The sequence below is a fragment of the Crinia signifera genome, chromosome 3, assembly GCF_055691185.1.
Source record: "Crinia signifera chromosome 3, ASM5569118v1, whole genome shotgun sequence".
NCBI classification, from domain to species: Eukaryota; Metazoa; Chordata; class Amphibia; order Anura; family Myobatrachidae; genus Crinia; species Crinia signifera.
This window is the reverse complement of record NC_139219.1, coordinates 38917219-38935865: the sequence shown is the minus strand read 5'-3', so window position 1 is coordinate 38935865 and position 18647 is coordinate 38917219. Positions and strand designations below refer to the sequence as shown.

The window sequence follows — 18647 nt, the reverse complement described above, 5'->3', positions numbered from 1 at the left end:
TGATAATCTGTGTAGTGTGATTAAAAGGTGATTGTTTTGGAAAGAACTATATAGAGAAGATGACAATCTAGCACAAAACCAGTTTTATGGTATAGATGTTATAGCCTGTGAGGTGCCAGAGGCACGGGTCATTGTGCAAGTCTCTCCAGATTTTTAAAGCGCTGATAGTTTACCAGATTCTTGGTTTTACCTTGTAAATGATTGCGGCTTTCAAAATCTGGGAAGATTCGCACAGCGTTTGGCAGCTCGCAGGCTATCACATCTAGCCCAAACTCTACTAACTGCCATCTGATGGCAGCAGGTGAATCTACAAATACTAGCTTTCAAAGCATTTGCTTCAAGTGGGCGCGTGTGTGTGTGTGTGTGTGTGTGTGTGTGTGTGTGTGTGTGCGCGCGCACTCCTCTATCATTTATCAGTTTCATTTTACCAGAAAGGAACTAGGTGTTAATATCAAGATGCTATATACAAGGTGCTTTTGGGAGTATGTTTAATCTACAGGTTTGGCTATGAGCACCTTAGTCTGGTGCTGTGATCGTAAAATGTGATGTGATGCTTCTGTCTAGAATAAGGTCTTCTACTGCAATGCTTTTAGGTCATTAAACTTCCCTTCTCTGCTTGTATTCCCTTACAGCACAATGAAGAAGTGGTCTTCTGGCTGGCATCTTTACAGAGCAATCAAAGTTGCAATTTTGCCCTTCCTGAGATGTTCAGCTCTGTTTTTCCATTACCTGAACGGTGTGCCAGCACCAGCTGAATTGCCAGGTATGTTAATAACTTTACACCATACTATAGTACTATATACTTTTGCTGGTGCTTTTCTTAATTGTACAGTCTGCACAGATTACCCACCGGCGAGTTAGTGTATCAGCAGCCTCACTTTATGGCAGTTTTTCAGCAACCCTTCGCTCGCAATTGGTTTCCACCACCGCGTATTTACACACTTTATAAACACGTTGTTAATGTCACATAGGATCTGAGATATTCAGTACATCTAAGGAACAGCTACAAAACAGGTTATGCCTCTAAAACACATTCCATGTTGCTTATTTCCATCATGACTATCTTCTAATGCCACAGTGTCTGTTTTATAGCGGTGTCGATCCGATTACGCACATTCAAAATTGAGTTTTCTTTTGTCCTTTTAGTGAGTGGATTGAGCCAGATTGATCATCTTTGCAGTTACCTATCGTTGCCAACCAATTTAATCAGCCTTTTTCAAGAAAATCCCCATGTGACGGAGACACTTATAAATAGGTAATCACAAATGTGGTCTACAAAGCGAGAATGGAATATTTAATGTTTATGGGTATATTATATAATCCAGTGAATTTTAGTAAATGTTTTTTACCCTACATGTCTGTCTACACTTCCTATTGCAGACCTTCTCGATTTTTCTTTCTATTTTTTTTTTTTTCTTGAAACTCATTATCAGTCAGCTCAAGATAACGCAGTGCATCATAACACCTAGAAACCATGCAATAGACCTTATTTTGTAAAAGAACAATCTGAACATGAGTTTTGACTGTGGTAGATTTGACCATTACAGCATGGGGGCGGGATAGGGGACCGATTCAGATGTGCACGAAATGTCAATATCGCACGCAGTTGAGCATGAGTCAGTTGCACTTCTAATGTGCCGCAATGTCTTGCAATCGCACCAAGGATTTTTTTCCAAAGTGATCGACAGGTAGCCAGTATTTCAGGATTGGCTAGGAAAATGTGGGCGTGTTGACAGTTCTCCTTGGTGTGTTTAAGGGTTGCACTGCAAATTCGTTTGCAGCAGGAGAGGGCCCAGAATCTCTGGTAATACACTCAGCCTTAGACATCATTAATTTGCTCAGAGGTCTGTTGTGCGACTGATGTTTGCACGGATGTGAGATGGGGTAGATGTGACACACCGACAGTGGGCTTCTCTTTACAAAACAGTGATAATCACATTTTTACACCACTAGGTATGTCCCTTTTATGAGGAAATGTTTTTGATCAAAGGCCAGAACCCCCACTGCAGGCTTACAAGCTAATAACAAGAGGTTGGCATGGCATTCCTCTGGCCCAATCCCCTCTGTGCGCCATAGCAGCCACAGCTTCTGCAGTGACTAGTTCTTCCACCACTGCATTTTATTGTAATTTGCATAAAAGGCATTTCCTGTAAAACAAAGGAGTGTTTTACTGTTATGCTAGGTACACACCAGCACTATCCTGCTTGTGAGCACACAACATAGGTTCCCTACGACCTGCTCACAAGCTGACGGAGCCGCCGACCGGCACAGAAAAAGCCCCTGATGTGATCGCGATCCGATCGCGACCCACACCCACTACAATGGTCGTTTCTGAGATCCTACCTGGAGCAGGTAGGATCTCAGAAAACGACCTGCGGGGCCGCGCATCGGATCGGGATTGCATCAAAAGGGCAGCGAAATGGCCCAAAACATGGCCGCTTTACATACAATCGGTTGAGATTGTATCTAAATTGGCTCGTTTTGGGCCATATTGTCCTGGTGTGTACCCCACATTAGTAGCTAGGGTTTGTTTTTTTCTCAAATAGCATCACCTATCTTTTAGACACAATTGAAATCCTGCATTCTATATTAATATGGATCATAAATGTTTATCATCACATTGTTTTAGTTGTTTTTTTAAAATGGTTTTGTATGATTGTGCATTTTCTAATTGATTGCTTTTATTTTGTGTTAGTTGGTGTAAACACAAAGAAGTGAAAAGATATCTGAATAGTGAACTGACAGCTATCAGGTAAGCCGCCACTACACTGTAATTATCAGTGCACATGCTGGTGCAAAGGATCACTGTCTAGCAAGCCAGTTGTAATAAGTGTAGCAAGGGACAGATCTTGTAATGGCGCCTACACACGGGATGACTGCTGAGCGATCTGAGCAAACAGCGCGGCACAGCGATGTGTCAGCAATAAGTGCTGAGGTATCTGTCAGGGCTAGTGCTCTCCGGTGAGAACACTGGCCCTGACTGGTGATCGAACTAGATTTATCCTGCATACGGGATATTAAATGTACGAGAAAAGCGACGCGAGCGATGTAGGGGCATTTTTTAAGACATCTAGTCAGATCACTTGGGCTGAAATCACCCTGTGGGTAGGCCCCATACGACTACACAATACATTATGAATGAAGATTATTTAATATGTTAATATTCTACAGATTGACGGACACATGCTGTGTAAAATGTTAAAAACTGGCTTTTTAAAGTGATTCACATAATGTTACACTACTGGTGTAATGTTATATTGTAATACAGATGGAGCAGCTCCCGTCAGAGCTGCTCCTGCCGGAAGGCGGCGCGCACACAAGACGCTCACACTCCCCATTCCGTTGGATCCCTCAGCTTCCCCCGATCCCTGCCCGTCTCCCTGGAGCAGAGACAGGCAGGGAAAGCGCTCCCCGCCGCCGTGTTGAGGAGAATACGTGTGCGTGTAAGACGCTTGCGCGTGCCCGTCAGGTGGAGCACCTCTTCGCCAGTGAACGTCAGCTAAGGGAATTTGGCGATTGCCATCGCTGACTGAGAGGTGCTCCATCTGTATATTGGGTTATAATGGATAGGCAAATTTTGTCAATCTGCTGTAATACTACACATGCAAACATGCCCTGCCACAGTTTAGCCTGCCTTTCTAGCAAACCGTGGCAGGGCATGCTGGGATGTGTAGTGCTACCTACTACAGCTTTATAATGTGTAATATGCCAAGTGGGCAAAATAAACTATGTGAATGTGTTCTTTTATTTCATCTGTTTTATTCAGGTATCCACGAGAGTCCAACAAATTAATAGATCTCCCAGAGGACTACAGCAGTCTCATCAACCAGGCATCAAATTTCTCGTACGTAGTAATGCTTGGCAACCCTACATGTTCTCGAGCTCCTGTGGTCCTGTGTCTGAGTGCCTGCAGTGAATACTGACTTAATACGTCCCTGTGTCTTTGATTCAGGTGTCCTAAATCAGGTGGTGATAAAAGCAGGGCTCCCACCCTGTGCCTGGTCTGTGGTGCTATGCTGTGCTCTCAGAGCTACTGCTGCCAGACTGACCTGGAGGGAGATGACGTGGGGGCGTGCACTGCACATACCTATACCTGTGGCTCAGGAATGGGGATCTTCCTCAGGTCAGTACACAACAATATATATTAGTAACTGCATGCAAAGTGTTTTCTATCTCCTTGTCCTATCCTGTATATTTAATCACTGTTTTTGTGGGTCCTATTTTAGTAGTATAAGGCTCTCATGCTCATAGTACAGCTATTTGTTATTAGTACAGTTCTAGTTTGTCCAGCAGGTGGCTCTAGAGCCTAACATTAGTGAACCGTGCTAACAGCAGCAAATCTTGTTACTGAAAAGGCCATTGTGTAATGATTGTCCGGAGACTGCTACCATTGTTGTTTTCACTTTAGGAACTCCATTCAGAACTTCTATTAATGGAGTTAAATAATTTGACATATAAAAATATAATACTGTTTAACATGGATGTGCAATTCTAAGGATGGCCACTACACATCCCGCATCGATGGTTGTCATCAGTGGCTTTTTGAGCAGGAACCCGCGATGGCGATAAAGTATTCTATCATCTACCATCAATGGTTCCGACTAGCGGCGCATGCGCAGAAGAACCTTTGAGTGATCTAGTTAAAGTTTCTTCTGCGCATGCACGTACCTCCGGGCGGCCGGCTACTGATGCTGTGTGACCACCTTACTTGTGCGTTTAATTTCATCATTGTGGCCCGCCAGACCATGTGTGGCGTGGCCGCCAACCCAGACAGTAATACGGGGTATTCTGCGCCGGCAAGAAGGTAGGGACTGGGAGGGTGCCAGGGGCGAGGTCTGGTACAGGCTCGGGCATGTCGGATAATGTATACGGCTGTGCACATGCCCATACCATAGGTTGGCTGCCTGCTGCTGCTCTGAATCGCTGATTGCACAGCAGAGTGAGAAAGTGATGCAGTGGTAGCAGGTAGGAAGAGGCGGGACACAGGGACAGGCCAGGAACATGACGGATAGGCAGGGCAGTAAAAAAAAAAAAATCCTCACCAATGGATGGCTTCCATCAATGGCTGAAAATGATTGATGGCCAAAACAATGAGCACTAGGCCCCCAGCCATCGACGTTTTGAGAACATCGATAGTCAATGGCCATCCCTACTCACTTCTTCTGTTACCACCTCTCCCTTGTCTGGGGTCCATGCATCTCCCTTGTGAGCTTGATAAAAATAGATTACTATTACTGTTATCCGGGATCTACAATCTGGGCATATGACTGGAGCAGGAGAAATATCTTGGAACTGCATAAAGCTTGATGCATTGCTATCAATAGGGTGGGCCAGAAAGCGCAGATCCAAATTTGTGTGTATAGTTTTACTACTTTGATGTGTCCACACCCCGTCTCTTCTGCAACTCTACGTTCAAGATGTACACAGGTCATCGAATGTAATGAGAGCCCACCTTATACTCTCGCTGTCTGCTTCAAGAAGGCAATTTACTACTCCATTGTGTTCTGATTTTTCCAGGACCATCCCAGTTTTTTCTACCCACAATATTACATTTATTTTCCCAGAAGATTAAGTGAAGCCTTAAATTCAAGTAACAGACCAGTTTCCTGGGGTCCCAGACACGTGTTGGTGTTGTAATGAATAGATCGGTTCCCCATTACACATTTGGTGCCCTTTCTGAGACAGAGAGATATCCACCTCTAGTACCATAGTGAGTGCAGAGTCCTTCTACTCCCCTTTTTTTTGGCTCCTGAACACTTAATGAAGGCCTTATTGAAATGCCTTTAGGGTGCATGCGAAAGCCGCGATCCTGGTTCCTCTGGCAGTCTGCATCTCCTTGCCATTAAGGAATGGTTCACTCGCATTGACAAGTACATGTCAATATAGGATCAAGGAGTGACCACTGAGAGGAACAGGGATTTCACTGCTACTCGGAACCCTTGTTTGGAATTTAAATCCTCACAAATATATCTTACCTTTTTCCTCTCCTCCTGTCTGTACTCTTACTGTTGTCCTTTCAGAAGGACGGCATGCTTGTTATAGCTTCTCTTTCTCCATTCTAGGTCAGGGATGGGGAACCTTTGGTCCTCCAGCTGTTGTTGAACTACACATCCCAGCTTGACCTACCTGTTTTGCGTGGCCATGCCGGGATGTATAGTTGGACAACAGCTGGAGGACCAAAAGTTCCCCATCTGTATTCTAGGGCTTCCAACTCTACCCCTCCCCCCTTTCTCCCTCCTGTCCCTCCACTTCTAGTGTGTACTTTTTTGTGTGCAGTGTTCAAAGCAGACTCCTTTGGATGCTTTACTAGTTGTTAATGACAGTGTGATGCACATCTCTCCTCCTATTACACCAGCTAATTATCATAATGTGTCCCTGTCGGTGTTTGTTCAATTACAGAGGGCAATGTTTCCCCCAAACTTTGCCTTCTTCTTTTTTTTGGCATCTAGTACAGTTGGCACATAACAATTCCTAGTGACATCTCTGAGCACGGGGTTGTTCCGTGCCGGAGGATATCTCCCACATTCCAGTGGGGACACCATTGGAACATGCATTAACCATAACCTTATCCCTCCCAATTTCATTCGGGTTTTTTAAGTGACATCCTTCAGCTGCCCGGCTGGGATGGAAGTTTAGTAGATGCGGCGACATTGGTAATTATTGGGGGAGTGTAGTAACCCGGAGATATCTGTGCTATCTCCTGCATTACACAGTTAATGAATGGACCTGAATCTTAGTTTCTGCAACATAAGCTGAAACCGTTATTGTCACCTACTTTTAAAGAAATTAAGGGATGATGACTAGACAATATAAGGACATATAATATCAATATATCACACATTAAAGCTAATGCACACCATACTGCAACAAAAACACCATACTACATCTTATAGTTGTGTATATGAGCACTGATAAAAGATGAATGAAGTCAGTTGAAGAACGATGCTGAAGGGTATTAGGTCATCCAGTGAAATGTATTGCAGCATGAATAGTAAGTAGTTGGAGAATCTATAGAATCCATAAGTCTGATAGTTCCACATAGGATTCTAAAAGTACGTTTTGGACTATAGAATTGAGTTGCACTTTACCAGACAATCTCTGGTAGAAAGATCATATACAGTAAATCCTGCAGTCTGCTCATCACAATGGGGGCCACCCTGCAGTGTAGCACTGCCAACTGGTGTGTGTGTGTGTGCCAGTTACATCAGGAAGAGTCTTTTTCTGAATCTCTGCTGACAAACATGAGGGCACGCTATGTATGCATTAGTATGTAGTGACTCTTGTTATGTTTCTACAGAGTTAGAGAGTGTCAAGTCCTCTTCTTGGCTGGTAAAACAAAGGGCTGTTTCTATGCTCCTCCTTACCTGGATGATTATGGGGAGACGGATCAAGGCCTCCGGTATGTCAAATCACAGTGTATTATAATAGAATTGTCATAGTCTTCCAAAGTACCCCTTACCATAGTGGCAGAGATGGAAGTAGAATGCTTTAGTACAATGATATTACCTCTGTGCACTGTCTGTACTTAACCGCTGCTTTCCGGTTCCTGTAGACGCGGGAATCCTCTCCACCTCTGCAAAGAGCGTTTTAAAAAGATCCAGAAGCTGTGGCAGCAGCACAGTATCACCGAGGAAATCGGACACGCACAGGAAGCTAATCAGACGCTAGCTGGCATCGAATGGCAACATTTATAATACTGGCGTTTTGGGGGATTATATACTTATATGTAATTTTTTTTTTTGTTAGCAGACCCATTTTCTAAAAACAAACATTGCGGCTCGTATATGGTTATTGTATAAACAATGCAGATCTATAAATTATATTTCATTGTTTAGTTGGAATAAAACAGAAATTTTCTTAAAAACACTACAAACATCACATCATGTCGGATTCCTTAGTTTGCTCTCTCGCTGGGCTTCCAGGATTTAGGGAGGGGAAACCAAGGCAGGTCATACAAGGGGTTTAAACACTCTTAAAGGGACATTCTCATACAAATTGTCTATTTATTTTGTTTCAAGGATAAGGTCGTTTTTAATACTATTTAATGCAGGTAAAATTGTGCAAAAAAATAAAATTTTTATTTTATTGCTGGAATTAACGTCCGCACTTTATGGAGCCGCAGCAGCGTCTCTGTAGCTTTATCCCCACGGTTTAATTGGCAGTAGCTATATGATCATAAGGGTAGTTTAGTATGACTTTGGTAGTGTTGGCTAATTATGTTAGTGGTGTAACAGTCATGTAAAGACGCACCAGACCTGTCTACGACATTAAGCCTTTATTTTTGTATTCCCTAATTATAGGCCATTGCCTTAAGTTTTTATCTCCTTTTAATGCATTGAGCCAATAAATAGCCCCGATTTCCATGACGAGACCCTGATTCTGGTGGCTGTATATTTGCAGAAAGTAGCAGTTCCAGACTTCATGCACTTTTCTTTAAAGCAGTCATTTAGCCATTGCTGTGTTTGTAATAGAGAGATGGGGAAGATCTGCCTAGACACATACAATACTCCGATGTGCTTCAGTTCTGCAGATGCGTATTGCTTAGCATGAAGAATAAGTATTTTACTTTTAGATTACTACCAGTAATTCACATTATACATACATTCTGTTCAGTTACTCTGGACCGGGACCACAGTCTATTATGTAAAGATTATACCACAGCCGTGTATCTTGTGGTTAAGGAACAAAAAGTCTTAGCATATCCTGCAATTCAGTTGAGACTTCTACAGATGTTCTAGAACAGGCATGTCCAACGTTGGCCCTCCAGATGTTTTGAAACTACACATCCCAGCATGCTTTGCAATAGTTTTAGCATTCTCTAATAGCAAAACTGTGGCAAAGCATGCTGGGATGTGTAGTTTCATAACATCTGGAGGGCCAACGTTGGACATGCCTGTTCTAGAACTTCATTTTCCTGTCCCACGAGTTACACTATTTTCTTCCCCAAGCTATCTTATCCTCTTTGTCCCAAATAAGTAATAATCTTTGCATATACATTATAGCTGCAAGAAAGTCCCATCCCTTCCCAAACTCTGTAATACTTCTGCCACTGTGGGTCTTTATATCCAACTAAACGGATGTAATACACGTACCTTTTACAAGTCAATATACAATACAATATATCCGCTAAAGCCAATGAGGAATAAACAATAACTCTTGTATCCCTTGGGGATCGATCGTATGTTATTTTATGCTCTCTCTGAAATATTTACCGCATCCTATATAAGTATTGTCACCTGGGTGACCCATTGGCTTTTGAATCTCAGGCTGAAGTTGTCCCTGAGGTAATTGTGAAGTACATTTCTTTTTGCTTTTAATCATTTTAGCTGGAAACCGTGGAGCATTGTATGAAACTCCTGACATTTTGCAAATCTGGTTCATACGCAGTTAAAGAACATGTAGTACCCAGGCCATCAGAATTTGTAGGAAAAACCTGATAGAATTTTGGCATTGCAGACCTCCTTTATTAGGTAGACCTGCTCTATATCTATGACTCCTTTAGTCATTTGTTGCAAGGGCTGTATATGTAGGTATTAATTATAAATGTAATTATAACCCATGAATTGCTAAATGAGGATTTTGTTAGAACACACATTAAAACATTGACTACCAAGTAGTCTCACGCAACACTTTAAACAGGGTCATTTTCCATAAAGAAATTCCCAACCGTAGGAACTTTTATATGAATTGCAATGTTTTTATCTCTGTACCATAATCTCCAACATACCCCACCCCTCCTGTCTAATTTGGCTTATTGGTAATATAGCTGTGAATGTTTTGGGAGATTTGTAGTCCTTTAAAAATTGTGGTGGTGTGACTTGTAGGAGGAGGTGGTTCTTGGCTAAAAGTTTAAAATGTTAACATTATAAATGTAACACCTTTTGCAGCCAGTGTGTTTGTTGAATAATCACAATGCGAATGCAGTGCCTCAGCCTGAAATGATCTCCAGGTGATATGATTGGCTTTATGCAGCATTGACGTCACTACTTCCTAGTCATTTGATTGATCAGCCACAATACGGCTGTCCCTAACACATAGAGGTGGCAGGTGAACCTTCAATCCTTCAAACCCTCCTTGATTGCCATTTAGTGAGGACCACCTAATACTTTACATTTTGAGAGGTTTTTTTTTATTTAGTCCACAAAATATCTGAGACACTCTTTTCTCTCGGCATGTATTTATGTTTAATGTAGAAATATTCATGTAAAAATATGTATGAATGGAATTTAAAAGAACTTTAATTCTTAATATACATGAAATTCTTGTAATATTTGAATGTAACATATGTATAAAACAAATGCAGGACTTATCCAGAATAAATGCATTAGCTGTTCTTGTTTTCATTGTCCTCTTCTTGACCTCATATTCGTTCTGCTGACAGGAACTTGACTAGCTCAGCACTGAAGCAGCCCAGATATGTCAGTGTTAAGCAGAGGATTACCTGGATACTTGTAGCATCGGCAGGTACAGGACCAGAATGTAAAGATGATTATGATATTAGTGCTAATAAGAGTCAGGTAAAGCTTTCGAATTACACTCTGTGCAGCGTAGGCACTTTTACGGCGGACGGATGGGGCTAGATCTCTGGGGGAGAGAGGGTCATTTCAAGATTACTGTACTTGGTCTCCAGGCAGATTGAAGTGGGTGTCAGATGAGGTTTCCAACCTTGTTATTTTCTCACCTTCATTTTAAATGTCATCCCATTTTTTTTTTATAGTACATATTATTTAACCTATGGGTTAGCACATCTTACAATGTCAACTCTTGCTTTAAAAGTTGTTTCTTATTCTGGTCTGATGTTACCAATATGAATCGGCTGTACTGATGTGTCTAGGAAAGGTGAAATATCTCATATGCACTCTAAAGGTCCATACAGACTGGGCGTTTTTGCCCAGCGTATATGGATAACGATCATTGGTAAAGTCGCTGGGCTGAAAATCTTATCGCTCGTTTTAGCGACTGTTTCCACCCACCGGGGTGGAGGACTTTCCATAGCATGGGTGGACGCTATGGAAAGCCGTCAACTCCGCTGCTCATCTGCTGGTAATACCGGCAGATGAGCTGCCTGGCCAGCACATCCACGCTCACCGCTCATCTCTGTTACGTACACCTTGCGCGGCTTTTGAGCTGAAATCAGCTCAGGCGAGTAAACTGAGCTGCTTTCAGCTCAAAGTCACCCAGTGCGTATGGGCCAAGGGAACAGTACCTATGATGCAGGATTTCTCCATCTACGCTTGGTAAACACTTTTAGGTCCTTGCAGTGGTTAAATGCAGCACCCAAATAATGTATTCTTCAGTAAAGGTTACATAATGCCCGTAATTGCTTTACCCACATCCTGAGAGGGTAATTTTAGTTAACAAATCTATTCATTTTAATATAGATTAAGAATATTATGTACACATTTATTTTAGTAGGGTTTTAGAATGGCTGGTTGCAGGGCATGCAGTCATTCTGCCGAAATTCAGGAGTTAAATGTTGACTAAGTCATAATGTTGACATGGTAGGGTTAGTGTGGGGGGCCTGAAAACACTGTCAACATGTTGACAGACAACATTCAGAATGTTGACGTTCAGGCCATCAACATTTTGTACCACATATGGTTACAGGGTATCTGTTGGATAGGAGCAGTGTATGCAATGACCAGGAGGGGAAATGTAAGGCTATCCTTAATTGGGTAGATCCTCTGATAACCGTAAAATAGAAGTCTTCCATTCCTGATCACATGGCCCATTATATCCAGGGCACAATTCTCTACTTTTTTTTTTTTCCAGGCTAAAACCTTCAAATGATCTGCTTTAAGTCAGTAATATGCACCTTAATATCAGTTACTTAATTCCCATATTTATTGAGGTTGTAGAGCAGGTGGCATTGGGAGAAGAGGGGGCACGTATTGGTAGGAATGGATTGTATGTAGTTGAAAAGCATTGTATTGTATACTATGCTGCCTCTTATCCAAAACCCTATTTCCCAAAGCTGTCCGAACTCTTTGCTTGAATAAGGTAAATGATTGCTACATCCGCATTGTGCCTTTTTTTAAAGCCACTATGAGGAGCACTGCCAGGGTCAGAACATTGAGCACTCTTTGAGACAGTTGTTAACGTTATGCCCCATAGTAGTGTTCTAGTTTATCTTTATCAACTTGACATACATAGCATCAGGCCCCTAGTAGTGCCCTAGTTCATGCTATGTCACATTGTTGGGCTGTTAGTGTGTATTGGAGGTACTGTGTTGCGTAATGTGTACTATGACATACTGTGTCCCCAGTTCTTATTATGCCATATTACAGTGCCCCCTGTTCATATTATGCCACAATATAGTGCCTCCACTTAATCATGTGCCACATTAAAGTGCAAAGGGGCCCTATGTGCCACCCAATGGTGAAAATGGCATATAACACGTGGGCCCTTTAGCAGCTGCACCTGTGGTAGCTGCAACCCTTAAGCACATGAAAATCAATTTAATGGACACAGTATTGGGGAAGAGGACATTTTTTGGTACTTATGTATTATCTCGGCTCCCATGTTAAATGCACCCCATTTTCTCCTTCGGGAGACATCAGGGGCCACAGCGTTACAGTGGGTAGTAAGGAGATGGGAGAGCACCAGCACCCTAGAGGTTAAACTTGAACTGCCTCCCAGGCAGCCGGGCTCCTCCCCTCCTCTACCCCGCCTCCAGGCCAGGAAGCTCAGTTTTTTCGGGTGCTGGCAGGAGCCAGATGCACCCAATAGAGGGGCTGCTATTTAGCAGCCTAACTTGATTTTTATATTTTATTTTTCTTTTACAGAGCAGCAGCACTGGGGGTCTGCACAGACACCTGCGCTGCTGCTCCATCACCCGGGTCTGGAGCTGCATCGCCACTCGAGGGTGGGGACCTGCAGCGGCCCCCGGGCACTGGGGAGCCACAGCCGCCACCGGACGCCGGGGACCTGACAAAAGGTAACGCGCTCCCCGCTGGGAGCGCGCGCGATTGCGCTTGCTGGGCATTGCGGCTGCAGCAGTTCGGCGGGGGGGACCACCGACTGCGCTGACAAGCGGACGGCTGGTTCGCCACCCGCTCCCGCTGGACCACCAGGGAAACGGTTTGTGGGCAGCGGCGCCAGGTATGCGGGGCCGCCCGGTAGCGCCGGATCCCCGCCATTTTTACCGGCGCCGCATGTGGACACCTCCCTCGGGGCCATTTGTCAGCAGGGGGAGAAGGCTCCCCCCACATCAGCCTCTCCACCCGGGGACAGTAGGCAGGGAACTGTGTTTAACACACAGAGAGTTCCCGCCACTGAGATCCCTTCCTGCCTACCTGTGACATGTGAGGAGGGACACGGAGGAGCTCACAGCCACCCGGAGTTCCACTCCTTCACTGCCAGGTCATTTGGGCATGTCCCCCCTGTACCCCTCCTTCGGGACACGGTACAGTACTGTGCTCTGAGAGGAGCCTTGTGCCATTAATTGCATTGCCCTTGTATGCTGCATTGTTTGTTAACAGTTTAGCTGCCTGACAGTTTAATCTGTGTTACACTGTACTATATGGCCATGTATTGCTGGTTAGGTCATGCTGACTTAACATGTGTGGAGGGACACAGAGAGCTTATCAAGCCAGTCTGGGGTTCCACTCCTTCACTGCCTGTCAGTTTAATCTGTATTACACTGTACTATATGGCCATGTATTGCTGGTTAGGTCATGCTGACTTAACATGTGTGGAGGGACACAGAGAGCTTATCAAGCCATTCTGGGGTTCCACTCCTTCACTGCCTGGGCTCCCCTGTAATAATCTCCTCCAGGAGTCAGGTTACAGAGCAGACAGAGTTCAAACTGTGGTCACAGCAGAGCCAAGTGCAACATTGTATCCTGTGAATTAACACCATCACTGCCTGTCGGAAGCAGAAAGGACAGAGCGGATGGTGTAATGGTTAGCATTGCTGCATCACAGTGCAGAGGTCATGGGTTTGATTCCCAACATGACCCAGACTGTGCAGAGTTTATCTACCTGTCAGATACAAGCTGGATGCAGACTGCGTTGTCTGTACCATATAGACTGCCAGTATATCCACTGCACCTGTATATATAACTGCACTGTATGTCTATATCACTGCTTTGTATGTCTATTACAAGCTGGCTCAGATGCATACTGCATTGTCTGTACCGAATAGACTGCCGGTCTATATCACGGCAGCTGTCTATTGTATGTATATCACTGCACTGTCTATATCACTGCATTGTATGTATATCACAGGCTGGCTGTGCACTGTGTAACACTATCACTGTGCACTGCCAATGATTGCTATATGTGCCTAGTACTAGCTTACTGCGTACTGTGGGTGATGGTTGGCATTACTTCTTCACAACTCGGGTCGTGGGTTCAATTCCCTAACTGTGCGGAGTTTGTACGTTCTCTCCGTGTTTTAGTGGGGTTACTCCGTGTACTCCGGTTTCTTCCCACAATGCAAAATTTAAAACCGACTGTGTTAGCCGTACATATGGGCCAAATGTCTACGCCACCGCAAGGTATACGTAGTACCAGCTTACGGTGTATGGCTTGAACACTATCTCTGTTGGTCAGAGAATACTGTGTTAGTGGTACCATATAGGCTACCCGCCTATTCTATGGCATTGTATGCCTTCTATACTTGTAGTACATTGTCTTACCTGTGCTTTAGCAGCCGGTTCACAGTGCTATAATACTGCAACGTCTTCCAGGGGTACCAGTCCCAGTGACTCTGGGGCTCCGGCGTGGATGTCTTGTACATCCTGTAATGCTGGCCTATGCCCCCATTACTAGTACAGGACGGCTTATACGCAGGCTGCTACAATGCCTGGGCGATGCCCACAGGTACAGCCTCCTCTAGAAAACAGGAGCCTGCTTGGGCCACGTTCTTTACTCCGTTGCCGGTGCAGCTAGTAGCAGCCTTGGATCGGCATCATCCCTTGGGTGAGTGCTTATCTGCCTCCGGACAAGGTCCCCAGAAATGCCGTCCCCATCCTTGGCGGGTGTAGCTCCCCGCACAGTGGAAGCGCACTGTACCTGCAGGTAGACGCAGATACCCCCGTCATCCAGACTCCTCCGTCAGCAGACACAGAGAGGAGGACACCTGGGATTAGCATTGTCTAGAGGGGACCGTCGACGACGGTATGGAAGATGGGGGGCCTGTGATAAGGTGAATCCCCCCCACCTCGTCTTGAGGTGCCAACCTTGGTCTCAGCTGTCAAATAGGTCCTTACCTTAAACGACCCCGCTGAGCCGCCTACACCTTTGGGTGTCTCCCTAGGTGTATTCTGGGTTTATTCCGTAAATCTGTGAACTCGACTAAGGTCATCAGTTGGGAGATTCCTAACAGGAAATTTAGCTTGCCATCGGCGGTTTCCCTTCCTTTTACCCCCTTCCACAGGAGGACATAGTCCCCTGGGAGACTGTCCCTAAAGTGGACGCACTCCTACCCCAGGCATCTGCTTGGGTGGCTAAGGCCTTAGTTGCGTGAGCAACTTCTCTCACAGCGGACGCTGCATAAGGGGTGTCGGAGGAAACCCTGCTGCCTTCTATTGAGCATCACGTGACACTTTACCTGGGGGTGACGGCTCTAGATATTACACCAATCGCCTCCAAAGGGTCACCTTCGGCCATAGCTGCACACACATACCAGTGTCTGTACTCTTGGAAGGGCTGAACTCAAAGTCCCTTTTGAGGGTTCCTTTTTATTTGGGCCAGTTCCAAATATGGGGGCCGGTTTAGATACCATTCGGCAGAGGATATCCTTTCTGGGGGATTGCCATCTGGCTCTACAGTCCAGGATCAAACATCTCTTGTCCCCCTGGCAGGTGTCTGTGCATGCCTGCGTGGGGTCCCTGGGGTTGGTGGATCGGCCTTCGAATTGGCAGAATAGGCTCAGTTCCATGCCAACCCTCTACAATACTGTCCAAGGAGCAGCACGGATAGTGTAGTGGTTAACATTACTGCTTCACTGCGCTGAGGTCATGGGTTCGATTCCCACCATGGCCCTAATTGTGCGGAGTTTGTATATTCTCCCTAGACTTGCATGGGTTTACTCCTGGTACTCCGGTTTCCTCCCACAATATCCATGCCCAGAACTTTCCTGGGGGCTTCTGGACGGGACCTCGCTACTGGAGCCATGCATGCTAGCCTCCCGTGTTTGGGGGGTGGTCACTTCTCAAAGGTCGTTCCAGGGTATCTGGACCACTCTAGTGGCCCAGCCCTCCATCATCGTCCTCGAACTAAAGACAATCTTCCGGGCAGTCCGCTTGGCAGAACCCTAACTTAGGGGTTGGCCGGTGCAAGTCCAGTCGGACATTGCGACAAGGGTGGCATATGTTAACCACCAGGGTGGCACTAGTTGTCAGCCCACTATGACAGAAGCATCCGGCATCTTTCAGAGATGATCCCTGCTTTTTCAGAAATTTTTATCCTGGTAGTCTAGAATTGGGTGGCGGTCTTCCTCGGCCGTCAGACCTGTGATGCCGACGACTTGACCCTCCTTAGAGTGATGTTTCAGATGCTGGTACAACGGTGGGGCCCAACCGAGGTGGCCTTGACAGCCTCTCGCCATACCCTCAAACCACCACTGTGCGGGTCCTGGTCTTGCGACCCGGAGGGGGGGGCTTGCCTGGTAGACGCCCTGTCCGCTCCGTGGCCGTCCACACTGATGGCGCCTTTACACCACTTTCCTCCTTTTGTGAATGTCTCGCAAGCTGAAGCCGGAGGGCGGCACGTTGATTCTGGTTGCTCCACCTTGGCCCAGACGGATCTGGTTTTCAGTCAGTAGCCCCTCCTATTCGCTTACCCCTGGACACAGGCATGCTCTCATGGTCCGCCTCTCTCTTTCGGCTTTGAGGCACTTGGCTTTGACGGGGTGGCTGTTGAGACCTCCCGGGTAAGACCCAGCGGGTTTCACTCCACCATGCTCAGGGCGAGGAAACCTCCCTAGATGGGGTGTACCATCGCATATGGAGGGCTTACTTTTCCTGCTGCGAACTTTACGCTTCAGATTCCGGGACTTACTACCTGGCTAGGGTTCTGTCCTTCTTGCAGAAGGGTCTGAAGGCTGGGTTGCGTTGATCATCTTTAAAGGTTCGGATTTCAGCCTTGCACATCTTGTTCTGTCGACGGGTGGCCCTGTCGACGGATGTCTGTACATTCCTGCAGGATGTCTTGCATATCCAGCCTCCCTTAGTTACCCCAGTTGACTTCTTCAGGGCCCACCTTTTGTGCCCTTGCGGTTGGTGGACCTGTGTTGACTCGCCTGGAAGATCGTTTCCTTGTTGGCGATAGCTTTGGCCAGGGGAGTCTCTGACCTGTCAGCTCTGTCCTGTAAGTCCTTGGTTCTTGGTTATAACCGGGCGGTTTTTCCTACCGTCCCTTCTCACCTACCTTAGGTGGTGTCCGGCTTTCAGGTCAACCAGGAATGTGCACCGTTCTAGGCTGTTGCACTAGTCAGACTCTCTCTCTCTCTTTGTACTATATGGTGTTCAGATGAGAGGGTGGCCCGCCTCTACGCAAACTACTGCCCGCTGGAGTCGCTCTGGCAGGCATATTTGGACACCTCCCTCCCGGTTCCGGCAGGGATTCAGGCACATTCCGTTAGGTCTGTGGAGGTGTCCTGGGCTGTAAGAGGCGGTGCTAAAGTTGAGCAAATTTGCAGGGCGGCGACTTGGTCGTCTGCCATTACTGTCTTGCGTTTTTACGCTTTTGACACGTTTGCCTCCCAGGACTCTGCCTTTGGCCAGAGTGTGTTGGCTGCGGCACAGGCGCGTCCCCACCCATAGGTGGCTGCTTTAGGACGTCCCACTGTAACGCTGTGGCCCCTGATGTCTCCCGAAGGAGAAAATGAGATTTATGTCTTACCTGGTAAATCTCTTTCTTCGAGGACATCAGGGGCCACAGGGATCCCTCCCTGCCGCGCCTGCTTTACTTCCGTTATGGTTAAGTTATGATTATGTTATATTATCCCTCGGTTGAGGGTACTAACATGTTCAGAATGTGTTTCTGTGCGGTGCTTCTCTTCCTTCTATCTTGTCTCCTGCCTTGGCTTGTTAAAAAAACTGAGCTTCCTGGCCTGGAGGCGGGGTAGAGGAGGGGAGGAGCCCGGCTGCCTGGGAGGCAGTTCAAGTTTAACCTCTAGGGTGCTGGTGCTCTCCCATCTCCTTACTACCCACTGTAACGCTGTGGCCCCTGATGTCCTCGAAGAAAGAGATTTACCAGGTAAGACATAAATCTCATTTTTTCATACCCCTACTATCCAACTACGCATGAAGTTGATTTTATATAGTGTGACGAGCGCAGCGAGCCACCGTGCCCGAATCGTGGCGAGCGGACACGGTCTCGTAAGAAAAACGGGAGCCCAGATATTACATAAGTTTTTAAATGTTCTTTATAAATTGTGAAAATTGAAATACTAAACATTCCAGAATTCTCATATTTTTTCAATATCAGGTTAATCAAATTCTTCCTGCTTGAACTGTTAATAAATAAACTCAGAAAAACAGAATCCAGAGCATGTTCACATTACCAAAACGTATATTTATAATGTTGTGGAAGCAGCTATGCTAAGCCAAGTATGTATTTGCTGATTAATGTCTTGCCTATAGCGGCATCACCACTGTCTGAGAGACCCCATAGTTCAGGCATGTCCAAACTATGGC

At 45.7% G+C, this 18647-nt stretch overlaps 1 protein-coding gene across 4 annotated transcripts in view; it reads left to right on the top strand.

Moving 5' to 3' along the window:
- The window catches only part of UBR2 (ubiquitin protein ligase E3 component n-recognin 2), an 83279-nt gene extending 72946 nt beyond the window's left edge, over window positions 1–10333 (top strand). For all 4 annotated transcript variants that reach the window (XM_083175670.1, XM_083175668.1, XM_083175669.1 and 1 more), the window contains exons 41-47: window positions 633–763; window positions 1147–1255; window positions 2696–2752; window positions 3767–3844; window positions 3953–4123; window positions 7298–7399; window positions 7553–10333. In XM_083175670.1, the coding sequence (XP_083031796.1) occupies window positions 633–763; window positions 1147–1255; window positions 2696–2752; window positions 3767–3844; window positions 3953–4123; window positions 7298–7399; window positions 7553–7694 (790 nt within the window). In that variant the 3' untranslated portion in view covers window positions 7695–10333. The remainder of the gene's footprint in view (window positions 1–632; window positions 764–1146; window positions 1256–2695; window positions 2753–3766; window positions 3845–3952; window positions 4124–7297; window positions 7400–7552) is intronic.
- The last annotated feature ends 8314 nt before the right edge of the window (window positions 10334–18647 follow it).